Source organism: Camelina sativa, chromosome 12 (genome assembly GCF_030686135.1).
Source record: "Camelina sativa cultivar CO46 ecotype springtype chromosome 12, ASM3068613v1".
In the NCBI taxonomy this organism is placed as follows: Eukaryota; Viridiplantae; Streptophyta; class Magnoliopsida; order Brassicales; family Brassicaceae; genus Camelina; species Camelina sativa.
This window is the reverse complement of record NC_141891.1, coordinates 4189574-4210305: the sequence shown is the minus strand read 5'-3', so window position 1 is coordinate 4210305 and position 20732 is coordinate 4189574. Positions and strand designations below refer to the sequence as shown.

The 20732-nt window shown below is 38.0% G+C and overlaps 6 protein-coding genes across 6 annotated transcripts; 3 read left to right on the top strand and 3 right to left on the bottom strand.

The window, feature by feature from the left end:
• Positions 1-404: 404 nt before the first annotated feature.
• Positions 405-2661, bottom strand: LOC104730106 (uncharacterized). The gene is made up of 2 exons (XM_087478368.1): positions 943-2661; positions 405-774 (listed from the first exon to the last, which is right to left on the bottom strand). The coding sequence occupies exons 1-2, from the start codon at positions 1727-1729 to the stop codon at positions 686-688; spliced, it is 876 nt and encodes a 291-aa protein (XP_087334494.1). The 5' UTR covers positions 1730-2661; the 3' UTR covers positions 405-685.
• A 1476-nt stretch (positions 2662-4137) lies between these two features.
• LOC104730105 (exocyst complex component EXO70A1-like) lies at positions 4138-7314 on the top strand. The gene has a single exon (XM_087478523.1). It carries the CDS (start codon positions 4880-4882, stop codon positions 6950-6952), a length of 2073 nt encoding a protein of 690 aa, XP_087334649.1. The 5' UTR covers positions 4138-4879; the 3' UTR covers positions 6953-7314.
• A 71-nt stretch (positions 7315-7385) lies between these two features.
• On the bottom strand, positions 7386-9841 carry LOC104730104 (uncharacterized protein At5g02240). The gene is made up of 9 exons (XM_010449205.3): positions 9208-9841; positions 8973-9085; positions 8852-8905; positions 8691-8775; positions 8435-8540; positions 8178-8264; positions 7991-8088; positions 7786-7895; positions 7386-7611 (listed from the first exon to the last, which is right to left on the bottom strand). The coding sequence occupies exons 1-9, from the start codon at positions 9509-9511 to the stop codon at positions 7546-7548; spliced, it is 1023 nt and encodes a 340-aa protein (XP_010447507.1). The 5' UTR covers positions 9512-9841; the 3' UTR covers positions 7386-7545.
• A 550-nt stretch (positions 9842-10391) lies between these two features.
• Positions 10392-11553, top strand: LOC104730103 (protein OXIDATIVE STRESS 3 LIKE 5-like). Its single transcript, XM_010449203.3, has 2 exons — positions 10392-10856; positions 11001-11553. The coding sequence occupies exons 1-2, from the start codon at positions 10606-10608 to the stop codon at positions 11401-11403; spliced, it is 654 nt and encodes a 217-aa protein (XP_010447505.1). The 5' UTR covers positions 10392-10605; the 3' UTR covers positions 11404-11553.
• Positions 11554-12963: 1410 nt separating this feature from the next.
• Positions 12964-14874, top strand: LOC104730102 (cytochrome P450 83B1). The gene is made up of 2 exons (XM_010449201.3): positions 12964-13895; positions 14001-14874. Exons 1-2 carry the CDS (start codon positions 13014-13016, stop codon positions 14616-14618), a joined length of 1500 nt encoding a protein of 499 aa, XP_010447503.2. The 5' UTR covers positions 12964-13013; the 3' UTR covers positions 14619-14874.
• Positions 14875-15265: 391 nt separating this feature from the next.
• LOC104730101 (coatomer subunit beta-1) lies at positions 15266-19868 on the bottom strand. The gene is made up of 6 exons (XM_010449200.3): positions 19643-19868; positions 16894-18950; positions 16162-16671; positions 15986-16071; positions 15705-15910; positions 15266-15595 (listed from the first exon to the last, which is right to left on the bottom strand). Exons 2-5 carry the CDS (start codon positions 18937-18939, stop codon positions 15706-15708), a joined length of 2847 nt encoding a protein of 948 aa, XP_010447502.2. The 5' UTR covers positions 18940-18950; positions 19643-19868; the 3' UTR covers positions 15266-15595; position 15705.
• Positions 19869-20732: the final 864 nt, after the last annotated feature.

Genomic DNA, 20732 nt, shown 5'->3' with positions numbered 1-20732 from the left:
GACCATTTCCTATGTTTACATTTCAACATCGATCCATAAGATGAACATTTTGGCACCATGTAATGTATACAAATTTAGAGATGGACAAGTTCTTGCTATATTAATGGGAACGAAATACTCATATATGTTTTTTAATGAGACAAAAGTTTCAGTTTCTAGTTAGGAAGGAAACTCCAAGACCATTACTTCTTGTCCAACCAACAAAATATAGGATACACAATCAATTACATGTATATATACAACGACGACCACACCAAATCATGTGGTACAAAATGAGACGGATGAGAAATGTTATTAATGTACTTAATTTGGTCAACTAATATGAATTCGTTTATTTTCTATTTGGTTGGTGTCATTCGTTTGATCAACAAAGTCCAATGAAGTGAAAAGAAACTATTCACTCCTTTTTATGTGAGCGGAAATATTTGTTTGTATTGATTTACATAACAATTAAACGTTTTCATCCTAAGAAAACGCAATTTCAGTTCAGCTACATTTGATCAGGAGTATTTAATGTTAAAAATCCAAAAAAAAAATCCTCTGTCTATGATGGATATAAGCACACACACATCCATCAAAAACAGAAACAAAACTTGGAAAAAAATGGTGAAGGCTTTAGATGTCTCCTTCTGTCTTAGCCGTGCATTGACAAGAGGCGACAATTAAAAGGCAACCCATACATAGACTACATACGTCTTCGTACCGGCGTCAACTCCATACGACAACGAGTTCGACGACCCATCTCTTCATGTGGACGTCGACGACTGCAAGCTGCTGAAATACGGAGACAAGTCATGTTCAAAGCATAGGCAAAGGAAGACTGAGAACTCATATTGTGGTCAAAATTTGGAAAAACAAAAAGCTGAATCATACATAACAAGTGAATGTGAATCAACTAAATATAATCTCTTATCTAAATCTAATATCGATATACATGCTTACGTCTCTTTGCCTCTCGTTCCTCGGGTCGTGGAGTTTGCATCATCCTCCTTGAACGCCCACATCTCAGCGGTGGTACTCGGTTCATTATACTAGAAATGGGTTCAGATGGTGGCATTAACGCAGAATACTCAGCATCCTCCTCGGCAGCAAAATAGTCAACACCACTCACAAAAGCATGCATATTGATATTTGCTTCGCCATCCTCATTTAGCTTCTCCAATTCAAGACGGTCTAAGAAATCCGAAACAGAAAAAACATCATCGTAAGGCTCTAATACTCTGGAATACGCATCAACAGCAGCGTTATACAAACTGAAGTTGCGACTAGTTGGCTCCATAAACTCAAACTCAGGTTTCGTAACCACTTCCTTCATCAAACCCGGACAAATACGCACCCCATAACGCGCCACATACAGAGCTGTGAACTTCATAATACCAACCTGTTTGAGTGTCATCCTGCCCTTATATGCATATGGAAAACTGTACATACGTCTTGGTACATCACCTTGACTCTGAGCAGAAACCGGAATTCTCAGTCGGTGCTGCATATGTGTTAGCTGGCTGATCATCTCTGAGGGGAGCAGAGGTGGTAACATGGTTTCAGAGTAGTCCGAAACTCCCATGTGAGAAAAACAGTCAACACCAACCACAAAAGCATGCAAATCAATCACAGCCGCCTCCACTCCCTCCTCCAGCCTCCTCAACTGAAGAAGGGTAAAAAAATCGTCAAGAACGGTCTTTCTACAAGCATCACCCTTCTTCAGCTTTTTGGAACATATCAATACCATGGAATACACAGCACAGAGCCCAAGGAAAAATCTGTGCCGGCTATCGTCACGCTGCAAGAACTCAAACAATGGGTCCCGTACGCACTCTCTCCTTTAAAGCTTTCAAAAAGCCGGACCCAAACCGTGCCTTGAACTGCGCTGTGAGCTTCATAATAACAATAGTCTTGAGTGTGATACCCATTGCGGGGATTCCAAACCTACCGCATGGGATTAGTCGAGGAGGAACACTCTTCTTATTAACACCAAAATGTATGTAGTCCTTACTACGACCCTGGAATCCCAGTGGAAGCTGCACAAGCATATCAGGCTTCATGATCATCATTGAAAGGCGTTGAGGAAGTGGAAACGTATCAGAATAAAAATCAATATCTATGTGAGAAAAACAGTCGACACCAAGAACAAAAGCATGCAAATCAACCATAGCCGCCTCCACTCCCTTCTCCAGCATCTCCAACTGAAGAACGTGAAAAAAAGACGAAACAACACGGGTCTGCACATGATGCTCACTCAGCTCTTCGCAAGGCACTAATACTCTACTATACATACTCTCAAAGATATAGTAAATATTGTACCTGATCTCAGTTGGATCCATAGACTCAAACCGGGGCCACCACGAAGACGACTTAAAAAACAGAAACTCAAACAGAGGATTCATAGCCACTCTCATCATCAAAGCCCGGAGAAAATACTGGTCATACCGCGCCACAAACATTGCAGTGAGCTTAATAATACCAAGCTCCTTGAGTGTGATCCTTATAGGAGGAGGCCCAAGATTAGTTTCTGCACACTCGTGAGTAGCTGACGCATCAGGTTTGACATCCTGATCAGTTCCAAAGTGAGATAATAGTTGAGGACGCACACGCTTAGAGAGCCGTACAGCGTGACCAACATCGTCCTGGGCAAAACAGTCAACACCAACCACAAAAGCATGCAAATCAAGCAAAGCCGTACCCACTCCCTCGCCCAGCTCCTCCAATTGAAGACGGTCTAGAAAAGCACCTCGAAGAGACTCCCGAGTATACCACCTACTGTACGGTTTTAATACTCTTGAATACAAACCAAGAAGTTCACGATAAAGAGTGTGGCCGCCATCAGATGGTTTCAAAAAGTCAAAGAGAGGGCTCGCAAACATATCGGGATGAACAAAACACATGGCATACCCATACCGCGCCGCAAACTGCGCTGTGATCCTAATGACAGCAGTGGTTGATTCACGACTGTGAGGTAAGGGAGGAGGCTTAAGAGTAGCTAGAGAAGCACGTTGACTAGTTAGAGCATTGTATTCATTAATCTTTTGCTTGAACAAGGCGTGATAAGGGTCTTCGCTTGACACAAAGCTGAAGCTACTCTTAAAATCATCCAACATCGTCTCCTGTATCTCGGGCCTCTCTTGCCCAACCAGACGTGCCGTTTTGTCGATCTGTTCTAATAATTCTTCTGAAGGCTGCTCCGTGATTATTCCAGCCACCGGCATATTTTTTTCAGACAAAAACCACTAAAACCTAAGTAACCGTAGAACAGAACCGCCGTGACGTTTAGAAGAGGAAGAAGCAGAGAGATACAAACGACTTGGGAGATCTCTTAACAACGCTTTTCCGAAGTCGAGGAACCCTAGGGGTGCAACGAAACTCGTGTGTACTAATTGGGCTGATCGCCTGATCCATATATGTACATAATTTTTATTTGTGAAATTTCCTTAATTCTAATCTTAGTGTTTGTTAATCAATATGAAAAGAGGTTATGCTATAATATAAGGAAATCGTGTAAATGAGACTAGTTAATAATTAGATTAGGAAAGTTTATATATTTCGAATGTAGTGGTCTCTGTTATAAAGAACCAACTACTGTTTGAATAAAAGATAAAAACAATTTGAGAGATCAAACCATCTCTTCTCTTTTGTTTTTTTTACAGAATGATCGTTTATTGAGTTACGGTTTAGAAGAATAATTCCATTAAGTTTTTGGTGTCTATGTCTTCACACACACATCCCATGTGTGTCAACTACAATTTTAGTATCATCTATACGATAACATCCATGTTAAATTTTGTAAATCCAAAAATCGTAATCAACAAAAAAATAACCTCAACAATATACTCCTAGTCGTCATATATAATAATTAAATTTTGTAAATTCAAATACCATTTATAAATTCTCATGGAATTAGAACACATATAATAACTAGAGTACAAGTGATTTTTATTTAGGCTTAAGTCGTACGTTACCACAACGTTGAATATGATAAACTACATTAAAAAGTAGACTATCAAAAGTCTACTAACATTCAGAAAATGTTTGGCAGAACAAAAAAAGTGAAAAGATTCGAATATCTGGACATAATTTTGAAGCATAAATCTCTTGACAGAAAAAGCAAAGATTCATTAGTTAAACAAAAAAAAAAGTGTTCTGTAATTAACATTTGATTAATTTCTCCTGTACTATAATATACTAATACTGTTAGAAGTTTTTTATTTTAATTTTTTTTTAACCGAAGTCGCAAGTGATGCTGTGAAACCTTGTGCTTCACTGTCATGCACTTTGGCAGTTTTCGTCGGGCATCGCGAGAAAAAATTAAAAACTGTCGAAAACACAAAAACAAAATAAAAAGTTTATTTCTTTTCTTTTCATCTGCGTTAATCTCTCTTTTTTTCTTTTTCTGGGTATCTCTCTCTTTGGAGAAACTCACACCGTTTCGATTCTTCCACCAAACTCTCTATTCGCCGCCGGATCAACTCTTCACCGGCGACCCAATTCAGTAGAAGACCTTATCTCGACTCATTCTCTTTCGTTTCAGTGTCTAAGTTAAAAAAAGTAACTTCCTCTTCTCGGAATTTTCTGCTCTCTGGTTGTTTGGTAGCTGTGGAAATTTTCTGTGTCCTCCTGGGTTTGTTTGTTTCTTTCTGTCTGTAAGGTTTATTGGGTTTGGTTTGATTTATCAAAAGTTGGGTAGTGTGGTGATTGATAAAGGAGACGAATCAAAGAAAGATAGACAAACAAAAAAAGAGGAAAAGTGTTTGATGCAAAACTGTTTTGCATCTGATTCTGAATCGATTAGGTCTAAAGTTTTCATTTTTATTAATTATTGCTTTCACTGTAGTGAGTTTTTTCTTTTGGGGGTTTCTAGGGTTTTCTATTCTGATTGAATTTGATAATGGAGGAGTCTACTGGGGTGGATCGAGGGATTCAGAGCTTATTAGCTGCAAGGAAGTCTTTAAAATCGAGTCTTGAGAAATCGAAAGCTATTGGTTTAGCTTTAGGGAAGACTGGTCCTAGGCTTGATGAGATTGAGCAGAGATTGCCTTCTCTTGAAGCTGCTGTGAGGCCTATACGTGCTGATAGAGATGCTCTTGGTGATGTTGGTGGTAATATTAACCGAGCTGTTGGTCCTGCAGCTGCTGTGCTTAAGGTGTTTGATGCTGTTCATGGACTTGAGAAGTCTTTGTTATCTGATCCAAGGAGTGATCTTTCTGGTTATTTAGCTGTTTTGAAGAGGTTAGAGGAAGCTTTGAAGTTTCTTGGGGAGAATTGTGGGTTAGCTATCCAGTGGTTGGAAGATATAGTTGAGTATTTGGGAGATCATAAAGTTGCTGATGAGAAGTATCTTTTGAATTTGAAGAAATCTTTAAGAGGGCTTAGGGAGTTTCATAATGACGTTGAAGGAGGAGTAGGAGGAGGAGGAGAGAAAGAGAGATCTCAACTGCGTCTTGATGGCGGGCTTAGGGATGCTGCTTTGGATAAGCTGGAAAGCGAGTTCAGAAGGCTCTTGAAGGATAACAGTGTACCACTTCCAATGGCGTCTCCGTCTTCACTCGGTGATCAGGCTTGCATTGCACCGTCTCAGTTGCCTGTAACTGTAATTCATAAACTTCAAGCTATTTTGGGGAGACTCAGAGCTAATAACAGACTCGACAAGTGCATTTCAATATACGTTGAAGTGAGGAGCTCGAATGTTAGAGCTAGTCTTCAAGCACTTGACTTAGATTATCTAGATATCTCGGTTTCTGAGTTCAACGATGTGCAGAGCATAGAAGGGTATATAGCTCAGTGGGGGAATCATTTAGAGTTTGCGGTTAAGCATCTGTTTGAAGCAGAGTTCAAGCTTTGCAACGATGTCTTTGAAAGACTCGGTCTGAATGTGTGGATGGATTGCTTTTCCAAGATTGCTGCTCAGGCCGGTATGCTCGCGTTCCTTCAGTTTGGGAAAACTGTGACTGATAGCAAGAAAGATCCAATCAAGCTTCTGAAGCTGTTAGATATTTTTACTTCGTTGAACAAACTGAGAGCAGATTTCAACCGTCTCTTTGGTGGAGCAGCTTGTATTGAGATCCAAAACTTCACAAGGGATCTCATCAAAAGGATAATCGATGGTGCGGCGGAAATCTTCTGGGAGCTTCTGGTTCAGGTAGAGATTCAGAAACAGACCCCACCTCCTAACGACGGTGGTGTGCCTAGATTAGTCAGTTTTGTAACTGATTATTGCAATAAACTTATTGGAGATAAGTACAAGTCAACACTAACTCAGGTTCTGCTCATACATAAGAGCTGGAGATCAGAAAGGTTCCAAGATAATCAGCTTATGGTTGAGGTTCTAAGAATAATCAAAGCCATTGAGCAGAATCTGGATGTATGGATGAAAGCGTATCCGGATCAAACGCTTGCTCACTTCTTCGGTATGAATAATCACTGGCATTTGTACAAGAACTTAAAGGGTACAAAAATTGGGGATCATTTAGGAGATTCATGGCTGAAAGAACATGACCAGTACAAAGAGTATTACGCTACTGTATTCCTTAGAGACAGTTGGGGTAAGCTTCCAAGCCACTTGAGCCGAGAAGGACTTATACTTTTCTCCGGTGGACATGCCACGGCTCGTGATCTTGTCAAGAAGAGATTGAAAGCATTCAATGATGCGTTTGATGAGATGTATAAGAAGCAAGTCACATGGGTCTTACCGGAAAAAGATTTGAGGGATAGAGTTTGCCAGCAGATAGTTCAGGCAATTGTGCCGGTATACAGAAGCTATATGCAAAACTATGGGCCATTGGTTGAGAAAGACGCGAGTTCAAGCAAGTATGTGAGATACACAGTTGTAGCTTTGGAGAAGATATTCAGTTCTCTTTACATGCCTAAGCCAATGAGATATGGAAGTTTCAAAGGAACACCGCCAAGTGAGAAACACAAGAACGATGTTGACCTTAGGCGTACTACTTCCGCGGTTGTCTGATTGTAGCCATGTTCTGTTCACACCTCGAATGTTGTATTAAATATGTCCACATTGGTCTGATCTTCATCTCCTGGAAGCAGAGGTATTGTTATACGTATATAAATACTGTCAGTCAGGTATAGGTTTTAGTCATTGGTCAAGTCCCTTTAGTTCAGTTTATCTTATAAGACTTCATGTTAGGGACCAAGCGGGTTAGATTATTCTATTTAATATGTTAACCAGAAGAACAGGATCATAAAAATGTGGAAATCATTTCCCTTTAAATCTACTTGTTCTCAGTGTTGTGTCTTGTGTTACATTTGTAACTTTTATTATTTTTAAGACAATAACAGAAAATGCAGGGAAACCAGTTTTTTTCTTTCTTTCTTCAGTCTCTATTGATAGGTTTATTACTTGATTCTCGATTTGGTTTACGATTTAGGAGAGAAGTCAAAATCCAAACTCGAAAATCTGACTTTCTGAATCAAAATGGCTACATAAATTACAGTAACGAAAGCTAAAGACCAAAAGGATAGTATTTGTATACACAATTTGACCATATATGTATTGTCTCGCTATTAACTATGTACACATTTCTCAGTGCCCTTTTTAAATCATTTGGATTCTGCAACTTTAAACAACTCTCGCCACTGCTCCGGATCACTTCCTGGACCATCCCCCTGAGACAACAGTCCTCAAACATATCAAAACAACCAATCTTTAAAACATATTCAACGATCAACTAAAGCTTCCATTCCTTCAGACATGTTTCTTGATAAGACTACATTACACCCATTTTCAGTTTATACGATAATTCCAGACAGAGGGCTTTCAAGCAAAGCTGTAGATGATACCTTAACTGAATTGATCTCATAAGCTTTGCCTTGCGTGAATTCAATATCAAGTGCCTGTATGCAAGCTTCAGCCACCACAAGTCTGCTTACCTCTCCAACAAGTTTGTCTCCTGTGTTACATAAACCACCCTCAGATTTCTTCATTTTTTATAGCAGGCAATCTGAGATTCTGAGCAACCAAGTATCTCGTAAAGAGTATTTGTACCTTGACCAATAACAACTGCACGACGTTCACCGGCTGTAGCTTTGAGCAAAGTATTCAGATCATAAGATGTGTATGGTCCATCAGTCAATCTACCGGGTCTGGTAGAAGGACATCATAATACAGTAGATCAGTAAACTTGCATTTTGGAGTATTATCTCAAAATTGAGCAGAATCTTTTGTTCCAAACCTGATAATGGTGAATGGAAGACCAGAGTCCCGAAGAAAATCTTCCCCCATCTTCTTGTACTTAAGAACCCCAAAAAGGTTCATGATGCTGCAAACAAAACATACATTTGAAATACAATCACACCCACAGAGACAATCAGATTAAGAAATTTCAAAAGAATTTCGTATATCACATGCTTATTATAATCACATGCTTATTCAAAAGTACAATATGTCATGGCGTAATAAAAGCAATTAGCAGAGATCCCCTAATCTCACCTCCAGGGAAGCTCATTAGACTTGGTCACACCTACGGATGAAACCAAAACAACTCTCTTCACTGATGAGGGCAATGCTGAAATGAGATTCTTCACACCTTCCCAGTCTTTTTGAACACAAAACAACCACATAGTCCCCAAAGGGATAAGTAATCATGTCATATAAGAGAGAGAACCTTTGTTTCATTTCATTCGATTACAAAACAAGATTGGAAATGATTTAATTCGTTTTTTACTTGGAAAGAAATGTTTCTCACCTACTTTCTCAGGTGTGTTATCTTCACTCCACCTCTTAGAAGGAAAAGCAGTAGTTCCAGTGCAACAAATCACATGTGTCACACCCTACACAAATCAGTTCAAATCAAAATGCAGAACAAGTGAAACTCCTCCCAAACATAACAGGAGCAAGAAGACGAACCTCAAACATAGATGGATCAAGATCCTTAGCATTCCTAGTATCCCCTTTAACTACCTATAAAACTTGTTATAAGGTTGATAAAACGAAGTAGTGAATCCTAAATGTTGATAAAAGTCCAAACCTGCAATGAATTTTCATCTTGTTTACCAAATAACTTGGTTGCTTTCTCAAGATCACGCAGTAATAGCCTTGATCTAATATTCCTCTTGAGCAATGAAGCTACCACAAGTTGCCCTGATACCCAAAAAAGGAAGAAACTTTTAAACAATTGCCATCATATTACTACTTACTAGACCCAATTGTGAGAAATTCATAATCCCAATTCCAATTAAGTAGATGAGAAGGATGGTTCGTACCTACACCACCAGTGCCGCCGACGACAAGGACAAGCTTTGAAGAGGAGGAAGTTAAATCGGAAGTATCGACGGCTTGTTCTGTAAGAGCTTGGATTGACGTAGAAGACGACAAAGATGCTTCATTCCTAACCAGAAAGAAAGAAGTAAAGGCCGAAGATGAAGAAGAAGAAGAAGAAGAAGAAGAAGAAGAAGATGTGAGTGGCAGTGGCAGGGATGTAAATAGAGGGAGTCTGGTAGGGGGTTTAGTAGTTGAAAGAGGGAAGTAAGAGAGAGGAGCGAAGCTGAGAATGGTGGTGGTAGCCATATGAATGGTCGACGACGGTCACCGCAAGCGAGCGAGAGAGCGAGAGAGAGAGAGAAAGATATAATATTTTAATGTTATAAATATTTCATTTGTTAGTTAAAATAAAACAAATAAATAAAAACGTTAAAAGTTGGATAATTCAATTAAAAATTTGTGACTTTTAATTAAATTATCCATATATATATAGAAAAATTGATATGCAAGATCATCCATATACCTGAATTCTAAATTTCTTTCTGAATTTTGTATTGAAATTGGTAACTATGTTAAGAAAGAAAGAGTTTGTATAATGGTATTACCCTAACAACTATCAGAAGTTTTTGAGTGAATAACTAATATTTCTTGAGTTTCAAAATATAAGATGTTTTGAATAAATTATGTATATTAAAAAATTATTACTTTAAAAAAGTTCAACCAATTATAAATAAAATTATATAATATAAAGTATTAAACTAATCTAAAAGTTGTATAAAAAATTGAAAATATACTAGATTGTGAAACAAAATAATTATCTAAAATATACTATTATATTATGAAATGGAGAAAGTATTAAAGTATGGTACTTATAATAATATACACAGACACAAGTGAGGGAAATCAATTGTACCTTGTAAAAAAAGAAACTAAATATTGTTAATTTCCGTGTAAAATTAGTTATTAATCTTATCTGGTATCACTGGTACGAAAAATTGATTAGCTATAAAAAAAAAAGAAAACAAAATGGATAAGTTTAAAGTGATATATATGGTGTGATAACACGTCCACCAAAGTGTCGATAAAGCACCAAATCAGCATCGTGATCTAACGGAGACAGTAACCCCGAAACGTCCGGCATTATTAGGTCATCAATAAACGTGTCAAACAATCATCAAAAGCCACCGTTACTTAAAAATTACTATATTTAGTGTAGAGAGACTCTTAAAAAAAAAAAATACTGTCAGTCATATACGTATTTCACGATTTTTATTAGTTTTTTTTTTAAAACATATCTTCTTCTCCTATCGGTGGAGTCTTGTCTCTTCTCTCTATCTTTTTAGTTTCTCCGATTGATTTGAAAGCTGAGCTCGATTGGTCGAGAACGTTAATTAATTAACATGGAGGTTCTAGTTGGTTCCACGTTTAGGGATCGCAGCAACGACACGGCGCATGATCAGGGTGTACAGGCGGGTCTGTCTAGCCGGATCGGGTTAAGGAGATGTGATGATAGAACCCCGTCGGAGAGTTGGTCTTCGTCGGTTGGAGAAAGCAGCGAAAACGAGGAAGAACAAGACGACGCCGTTTCTTCATCACGAGGAACATGGTTTGATTCGTTTACTTCATCCCTTGAAGATTCTCTTCCGATTAAGTATGTTTATTTTTCTTAAATCATCCTTTTAAAAAACAAAACACATTTATTACCTTTTTTTATCTACCGGTAAAAATAGAATTTACATGCTGAGAGTTTGAGTGTTTAGTGTGTGGTTTGATTCTTGATGGTTTGTGTGTACAGGAGAGGATTGTCAAATCATTACATAGGGAAATCGAAATCGTTTGGGAATTTGATGGAAGCTGAGAGCAATGCGAAAGGTTTAGATAAAGTGGAGAGTCCGTTGAACAAGAGGAGGAGATTGCTTATTGCTAATAAGCTAAGGAGAAGAAGAAGATCATCCTCCTTGTCTTCTTCTTTCAGCATCTACTCCAATAAAAACCCTAATTCCATGCCTTTACTTGCATTGCAAGAATCTGATGATGACCTAGAGGACATTCACAAATACAATGATGATAATGATGATGACAGTACTGATGATGATGAAACTAGTAAGCTGAAAGAGAAGAGGATGAAGATCACCAATACTAATACTAATAGAGATTTTATGGTTCATCATACTAAGAGCTGTTTTAGCTTTAACTAGTTTTCAACATGATCATCCAGCTCGATGATCGATTTTTTTTTCCTTTTGTGAAAGAGTAGTTAGGGGAAGATTCATTGACAAAAGTAAGTTGGTGGAAGATTTGCAAAAGCCCAAATTACGATTTTAATTGTAATAAAATTAGTTTTGCTATTTGTATATTTTTTTATAGTTCTCAACGAAAGTTATAAACATTTGGATCACACTTCTTTCTTGGGCTCTTGGCCAATATTTGTAGTAAGCCCATAATATTGGTTTTTGTAAGATTAAAAGTCCATAATGAACAAAGAGGTGTCAGGTGTGCTGTGACGGGCTAGTTCAATTGTGGCTGCCTGCATAGCAACTTTCATACGAGGATATGTTTACTGTCGTTTTCCAAAAATACATGTTCCGTACCATGTTGAATAATACGTACGTACAATTCAACTTAGACTAGTTACAAAACTTACAATGGTGATTTTTTCAACAGTTGAAAGTTTACAATTCAAATTTTTTATATTTTTTGTGATACTTATCTAGTTAGTTCTTGTTTTTATTATATATTTTTTTATTGAATTCAAAAGTCAAAAACAAAATTTATTTTTAATTTCATTTAGTATTAACTATGATTACTAATATTTATTACAGAAAATAAACATAAATATGGTGGAACATATGTATTAAAAATGGTGGAGTAAAGTGTTTTAATTTTTTAAATACAACTATCGTAGAAAGTAAAAATAATAAAAGTGTCGAATTATGATGTGGAAAAGAGAAAAAATGATGTGGAATGTAAAAAATGAAAAAGTGAATATTGCTTATGTCTGTACCATGTTGAATAACGTACGTACAATTCAACTTAGGTCTTCTTCTGTTCGTTACTTTAAGTCAAGATATATAAGAAGTTGAATATTTTGTTTAACTGTGACCACTGTTGTAATGAAATAACCGTAACACACTTTTCTAAAAACACTAACTATCTACAAATTAAATCACAAAAATTTACGTTGAGAGTTTTGTTTTTGTTAAGTATACCCTTCTTTTTTTCTTCCAGTTTTACGTTATAGCGCATTAGAGAAAAGTGATATTTTCAAACTTGGAAGTTACATTTAGAAATGTATCTAAAGTACCATTCCTTTTAAGTTTTTGTTTATAAATCGATTATAGCAATTTAAAATTCCAAAATTTTGTTATAGTTTTAGGAAGAGTTCCTAAAATTTAAGAATGATTCCTAACCTAAATGAATATAAGTTTGTGAGTTTTTATTGATGATATTCAATTCTTTATGACAAATTATATTTAGAAAACAAAACCAAGAGTTTATAATCTAATACATACAGTCTTCATAGTTTCAACTCTGATAAACAATCTCGCTTTCAGTATTATCATTGTAATTGTGTCAAGTGTCGACTTCGAATCAATCGTTATATTGTTTTATTTGAAAGCACTTCACCTACTAACATCACGTTTTAAAAACAAGGAAGTTTTTTTGTGTTACCGTACCTGTCAAAGAAATAACTAAACAAGCCAACCAATATAACTTTTAGCCTTGCTATATAAATCACAGCATCACTTACACTGAGTAGAGAGTATACCCCAACAACAAGACTCAAATAGTATAACAACAACAAAAAATGGATCTCTTCTTGATTATAGCCGGTTTGGTAGCGGGTGCAGCCTTCTTTTTCCTCCAGAGCACCACCAAGAAGTCTCTCCGGCTACCTCCGGGGCCAGAAGGTCTTCCTATTATAGGAAACCTTCACCAGATGGAGAAGTTCAACCCACAACATTTCCTTTTCCGTCTCTCCAAGCTATACGGCCCCATTTTCACTATGAAAATCGGAGGTCGTAGACTAGCCGTCATCTCCTCGGCCGAACTAGCCAAGGACCTACTCAAGACTCAAGACATCAACTTCACCGCTCGTCCTCTCTTGAAAGGCCAACAAACCATGTCGTACCAAGGACGTGAGCTCGGTTTCGGACAGTACACCACATACTACCGTGAGATGAGGAAGATGTGTATGGTGAACCTCTTCAGCCCAAACCGTGTCGCAAGTTTCAGACCCGTTAGAGAAGAAGAGTGTAAACGGATGATGGACAAGATATACAAAGCCGCCGACCATTCAGGCACCGTTGATCTAAGTGAGCTTCTCTTGTCTTTCACAAACTGTGTTGTATGCAGACAAGCTTTTGGGAAGCGTTACAATGAGTACGGCACCGAGATGAAGAGATTCATAAATATCTTGTACGAGACGCAAGCACTTTTGGGCACTCTTTTTTTCTCCGACCTTTTCCCTTATTTTGGATTTCTTGACAACCTCACTGGTCTCAGTGCTCGTCTCAAGAAAGCTTTCAAGGAGCTTGACACTTACCTTCAAGAACTCCTCGACGAGACTCTTGACCCTAACCGCCCTAATCCCGAGACAGAGAGTTTCATCGATCTTCTGATGCAGATCTACAAAGACCAACCCTTCTCCACCAAATTCACTCATGAAAATGTCAAGGCCATGATATTGGTTCGTTAACTCTTTAGTCGCTTTTACTGCAATTAATTCGATCTTTTAGTTAGTTAAAATATATCAGTACTATTATTAACTAGGGTTGTTTGTAATTTTCATCAGGATATTGTAGTGCCGGGAACTGACACGGCGGCTGCAGTGGTAGTATGGGCCATGACTTACCTTATAAAGTACCCTAAAGCGATGAAGAAAGCTCAAGAGGAAGTGAGGAGTGTGATAGGCGACAAAGGATATGTCTCGGAAGAAGACATACCTAATCTCCCTTACCTAAAAGCAGTCATCAAGGAGTCTCTTCGGCTGGAACCAGTCATCCCCATTCTTCTACACAGAGAAACTATCGCAGACGCAAAGATCGGTGGCTTTGATATTCCGGCAAAGACCATCATCCAGGTGAACGCGTGGGCAGTTTCTCGTGACAAAGCTGCGTGGGGAGATAACCCTAATGAGTTCATTCCAGAGAGGTTCATGAACGAGCACAAAGGAGTGGACTTCAAGGGCCAAGATTTTGAGCTCCTACCTTTCGGTTCGGGAAGGAGAATGTGTCCGGCCATGCATCTTGGGGTAGCAATGGTAGAGATACCTTTCGCTAACCTTCTCTACAAATTCGACTGGAGTCTATCTCAAGGTGTTAAACCGGAGGATATAAAGATGGACGTCATGACCGGACTTGCCATGCACAAGAAAGAACACCTCGTTCTTGCACCAACGAAACATATCTGAGATCCTATATGTATCATTAGGACATTTCTGCTTGTAGATCTGTCGTCGAGATCAATGTTTGTTTTTTTACTGCAGTGTTTCATGACTTTCAGTTTCATCGTCCAGGAAAAAAAAATTAGTGATGACTTTTTTTTTTTTTTTTTTTTTTTTCTGGCTCTTTTCTCATTTCCAACAATAATGTATTGCATACCCAAACAATATTGTATTATATTCTTCTCTCTTTTTTTTGTTGATAAAAAGGCTTGATGATGTATTATATACCCTCTGTTATAATTTCTCTTGCTATCTTGTTTAAAATCAACGATAATATGACTAGAAATCATGTTGGTAAAGTCCTAGACTGTATGACTATCGGAGTGGAAGTTGACTGAACAGATAGAATAATAGACGGATTCTGTAGAAATAGAATACTAGGTTGATCATTCTGTTCTGTCCCTGTCACATGAAATAAATTAAGTTGTACATGTTTTTCTACTTTATTCGTAGTATAGTTCCCCGGAAGATCAAAAATTCAAATGCATATGAGAAAAAATAAAATAAAAAATGACGAAATTCTTTTTTTTTTTTTTTGTCAACAATGACGAAATTCTAAAGTGAAGAGATCAATATAAAGTAACGACATTTTAAAGTGGAGCTAACCCAGATGATAACGTTGAACCTACTATCGATAAGACATTTCTATAAAATCACGGTTTTAATCTCCTCAACAAACGACATTATAGAAGAAAGAGCATTACAAAGGAAACAAAATCGTCAAGTACTGTAAGAAAAACACACTGCCGTATGAGGAAGAATCCATCGGTACCATACCGGAAAATATACCGGTTACGGAAGAATGATAACAAATTACTCTTTACATACCCTTAAACGCCTCTCCCCTCCTTCATTCAGTAAAACAGATTCAACCAACAAAAATTTGCTCAAGAGAGAAACATACGTAGTTTAGACCTGTTACTCTGCGGGCCACCGTTCCAAGTCTGAGAATCAATCGGTATGGTACCGGAAATTATACCGGATTAAGATGTAAGGATTCAACATTTATGGTTTGATTTGGGGGAAAGAAAAGATATAATATTATTAACTAACCTCAGCTACTACCCTTTTGTTTGAGGGTGATTTTGTCGCCAAGACTAAGAGCAATTCCTTGCGTCTTGCTCCTTATCCTTATGTACCCACTCAGTGCTCCATCGGTTTGCTTCTCGATACTCACATTCACTAGAGCATCCTCACCAAACACACTTTTTGCATATAAGTTTGCTGCAAGGAATCCGCATTCTCCTTCTATTGCGGATCTGCAAACAGAGAAGCACTATATTAGTAGGAAGATTTTTAAGTTTATAAGGGAATAAAGACGAATCTGGACTTACGGGGCTGTGAGACACTTCATGTTTGTGGATTTGATAATGTGGTCGAGGAATTCTCTTTCGTTCTGAATCGTGGTGTTCACAGCAACCTGACATGGAGGACACAAGACGAACTGGTTATACTAAGAACAAACAGAAAAAAAGAAAAGATAAAACTGTCATAGGTTTCGGTGAATTACCTTGTTTTCCCATTCAAACTCTGCCCACATGGTTCTGAAAGCAACCTCTGAGCAAACAGCAGGGGAGATATAGTCCATGATATCAATGTGTATATCGTTAAGAACCACGACGTTTCGCTCCATTACATTTGATGTCTCATAGACGATGTTCCCGAATATGACTCCGGTCTCTGTGGACGAGACCTTGATGTTTGCTTTTATCTGCATGCTTGTTTCAGGTGCCAAACTATAGTTCTGAGGACGCTCAACAAGTTTCAGATCACCCATGGTTGCTAACTCCAAGCACAGATTTTGAAGGGTTGCCTTTGTACGGTTGAGAACAGTAACTTCAAGTGCAATGTCATAATGGTGCACTGTCACATATGCTTCAGCATAGACTGGATCACTGAATCCTGTGAGTTGAAGAATGCGGTTGAGTTTGTTAGCATCGTTCTCGTCCTTAGTGAATTCTCCAGTTGCACGCTTTAGGTCATCTTGTACCTGGTCTTCCAACTCAAGCTGACTCATTCCCTGAAAGATACTTATACTCAGTATTTTCATCTACTAACCAAAAGATATAAATATAACCAGCCACTTTCAACTTCCATTGTCCCTCTTTTTAATGTCAGAAATTGAAAAAAAAAAGTGAATCTGAACTGTAAGAGAAAGATACCGAGGTATAAGAACTGAATAGATTGCCAAGGAAAAACACACACACAACAAGGAAAGGGAAAGCTTAGAAAGTAATATTACCTTCCGGCTCTTTAGATGGAAGAAGTCAATTAGATCATCAGGCTGAGCATGAGTTGTTTGGGTCTTTGCCTTAAGTTCCTCCATCTCTCTAAGCTGTTTCTCGGAAATCATCTTGACAAAACTCTGACGGCAGGTTTCCAACCATATCCTTTTCATCTCATCATTCCTATGGCAAAGCAATTTTATGCACAAGACAATCCTCTCATATGAATCATTATCAATAGGGTGTGGAGAAACAGGAGATTGCCCAAGTTGCAACATAGAAACCATGATCAGCAAAGCCTGTGAGACTGTCGTGTTCACTTCAGTTTTAGAAGACTGAACCTCTTCCAACCTAAGAACAAGTTTAGTCAATGTGCAAGCGACCACTGCTCCCAGGAAAAAATCACCAGTTAGAAGCAGTGCTCTCAAATTTCCAGAAGTCAGCGATCCTTGAACAACTGTAGGTGAGGAAAATGTGGTTTCAGAGGCTGCGCTTTGGGTAGCATAAGTTCCATCAGCAAGAATCACTGGTTTTCTTGAGGACACCATGGCAGAAGAGGTAGGCTGAATCTTCTTTGATGTCTCAGTTGGTTCAGACTCCTCAGAAACAGAGTAAAATGGTAATTCGCCAAGGCATTGTTTAATGGTTGAAATGCCACTCTCAACTTCTGAAAGTGATAGGCAATACTCTCCAATAATCCAAAGAGCACAAGGGCAGACCTTTCCTGCACGGATCTGATAGAACGTGTCCAACAACCTGGTAATGATTGAAACTCTTAACTTGGGATTTGTTTCAATTATCTCTCTAACAAAAACAGCCACGTCAAGAGCAGAAGCCACATTGCTATCTCCCAAGAAATCCATAAGAAGATGGACCACTGTGCTTGCAACTTCAGGGAACTTAACTGCACAAGCATGGATTGCTTGAATAAGCATTTGTCTGTACTCTCCATTCTTCTCAAGCTCTCCACTCTGTGTCTTCACAACTTCTTTCTTCAGCATTTGCACAACCTCATTGATATTATGATGAGTAATCAAGTCAAGGGCAATGTCAAGTGTCTTCCTGCGGATATCAAGGTTTGGGCTTGAGAGTGCTCTAAGAACATCTATTATCAACTCAACCATGATATCTCTGTGCAATGTCTTAAGTTCATTCAACCGATCAAGCAAAATAAGCTTCACATTGTTGTCACTCTGAGAAGAAAGAAGTTTGCAGTAGGTGTCAGCAGCAGCCCTAATAGCAGTAGGGGCAGATGAGAGAGAAACAAGTGTCCCAGCACATTCGTAGATAACTGCAGAAGAAGTGGCACTTAACAGAGAAATAATAATCTTAATATATTTCCCCTTCTCTGATGGTTTAGTCTTACACACACTTCGAATCAACTCCAGAACCACCATCTGAAGGGACTCATCCCAGTCTGAAACCTTGTCAACATTGCTCAGAAGATAATTCACTGCTCGCTCTTCAGCACAGGTAAAGAGCATTAAAAAAGCATTTCTCTTGGCAGACGGATCTTGTTCTGTTGATAGAACTTTCTCGATCATTTCAGGCGCATCCACGAAAAGTTGCTCGCCTTGTGGAAGCTTATATATCGACATGATGGCCAGAATTGCATTCCTGCGAACAAATGGATGGCGATGCTCCAGATTTTGTAACACTGATGGAGTCAAAGGCTCCACTATTTCAGTCTCCTTCAACCGACAGAGAAACCTCAGCGTCACTCCACGGATGTACTCATTCGGATGCTGAAGGTTATTCCGAAGATTCTGGCAAATCAAAATCATTTCAGGCAACACCTTCCCCTTCGAATCCGTTTTTTCAATCAGCTCCAGGTACAGCAACAGAAGCTTTTGGATTGTGTGGTCCTCAGAAGTCAGCACATATCTTATAATGGTTATGAAAAGCTGAGGAATGGTTTCACCATTCAGCAAAAGCATAACCGCCTTCTTCATGGCATCAACCTTTGCTTCAACATCATTTCCTTCAAGAGCTTCTTTAATCTCATTTGCAACTGCTGGAGTCCCTTTGTCATAGTGCACAAGCAAGGTACTAGATTTGTCCATCTTTTCCGGTGCTGCACACAAAAAAAAACAGCAGGGAAGAACAAAATCATTAGAAACTAAATGCATAACGAAGTACAGATCACAAGTAACAAACAAGATATCCAACATGTTAACATTTAATTGCTAGGGGGTCAAGTTTGAATTACTGAGTGAGTGTAAGTTCTATACCAGATGTTTAACAAAATTCTCATAACTACTCAGCAATAATCTACACCACTCTATTGAAATTTCTTTACAATTGAGTGAAGGATCTCTGATCTTGAATCAGTGGTTTACGAGCAAACATCATCCAATAAATGACCAAAAGATGCAAAACACTGACAAATCGAAATCCTCAGATCCAGAGACACACATCACTTTACTACGACTCCGACCAAAACAATCACAACACAAATCATTTAAAGCTTCCGGATCAACTTAAATTCAAAAAAAACAAATGGCATCGCAATGCTTTAACTCCTCAGATTTGAAAAACAAACAATCAAATCTACATAGTCCACAGTCTCAATCAGCTAGACAACACATGAAAAATCGATTTCCTACTGAAATCGGATCAATCTTCAACGAGATCAAAACAAAGAACACCAGAGAATATCGAAACATTGTAGATTTTTACACTATGAAAAAAAAAAAAAAGAAAGAGGGATCGATCTCTATGGAAATCTGAGTGATTTAGTCGCAAGTTTAACAGAGAGAGACGAACCTCAAGGTACGAGATCCAGCGAGAGGAGGAGGAGATCCACGGAGTTGCAAAGGTTTGGATCCACGAGACGATTTGGATCTCGGAGGAAAACAAAACACTCGCTCGCACGCACAAAGTGAGAGAGAGATAAAACGTAGTACTACTAATTATATGGGTTAATAATAATTACTCTCCTCCTCCAAATCCGTTTTTTTATATTATTTTTATTTTATTTCCTTTTTTTGCTGATTTGGAAACGAAGAACGGGATAGACCGAGTCAACCTCAAAGGCCCAAAAAGGCTGGTTGATAAAAAAGCCCACTCAAGTAAACCCCCCAAAGTTTATAAAGTGAGCTTAATTAGGAAGATTGAGGAGACAACTACCATTATACAACATCAGATGGTCAACTAAATTGGTATTTTTCTTGTACATTTGATTTTATGTTTTATATATTTAGTTGGTTAATCAACTGTAAGCAGTAAACCTAATAATTACAAACTTCACAATGTAAATTGATCATGAAGGAATGAATCAGATTTCTCTAGCACGGCATCTGATCCGCCTTATAAATCTGTATAGTACGTAAACATGTTCTACTTAAAATTAAACACCTAATGTATAGTGGTCAAAGTATCTAATTTATGTTTTAATTTAACTCATGGCCCTAGTATATATATAGTCCCCCCCCCCATATTCCTCACACTTCTACCTCTCAGGTGAGTAAACCACCAGTGATGCCAACAATGAATACGTCTTGGTATACTATGGACGCTTCATCTAGAAAATAATAGAGATAATTTTTGATTAACAATATAATTTTATTTGTTTCTCAATTGCTTAATATAAAAACATAGATCAGTTGGCAATGAGTCTAAGCATACATCACTACGTCAAGTGTTCGATTCCTAAATATTGTAACTTTTGTAGTTTTTAGATGTTAAACTCATGCCTAAAATGATCAAGTCAAAAAAACTTCACTATTTCTTTTAAAAGTCAAACCAAACTTTGGGATTTAAATGACATTTTGAAAGTTCATGTTTTTTCGTCCCAAATTTAAAAATTCATGTTTTTTTTGACATTTTTATGTAGCCTATAATAACAGATTAATTA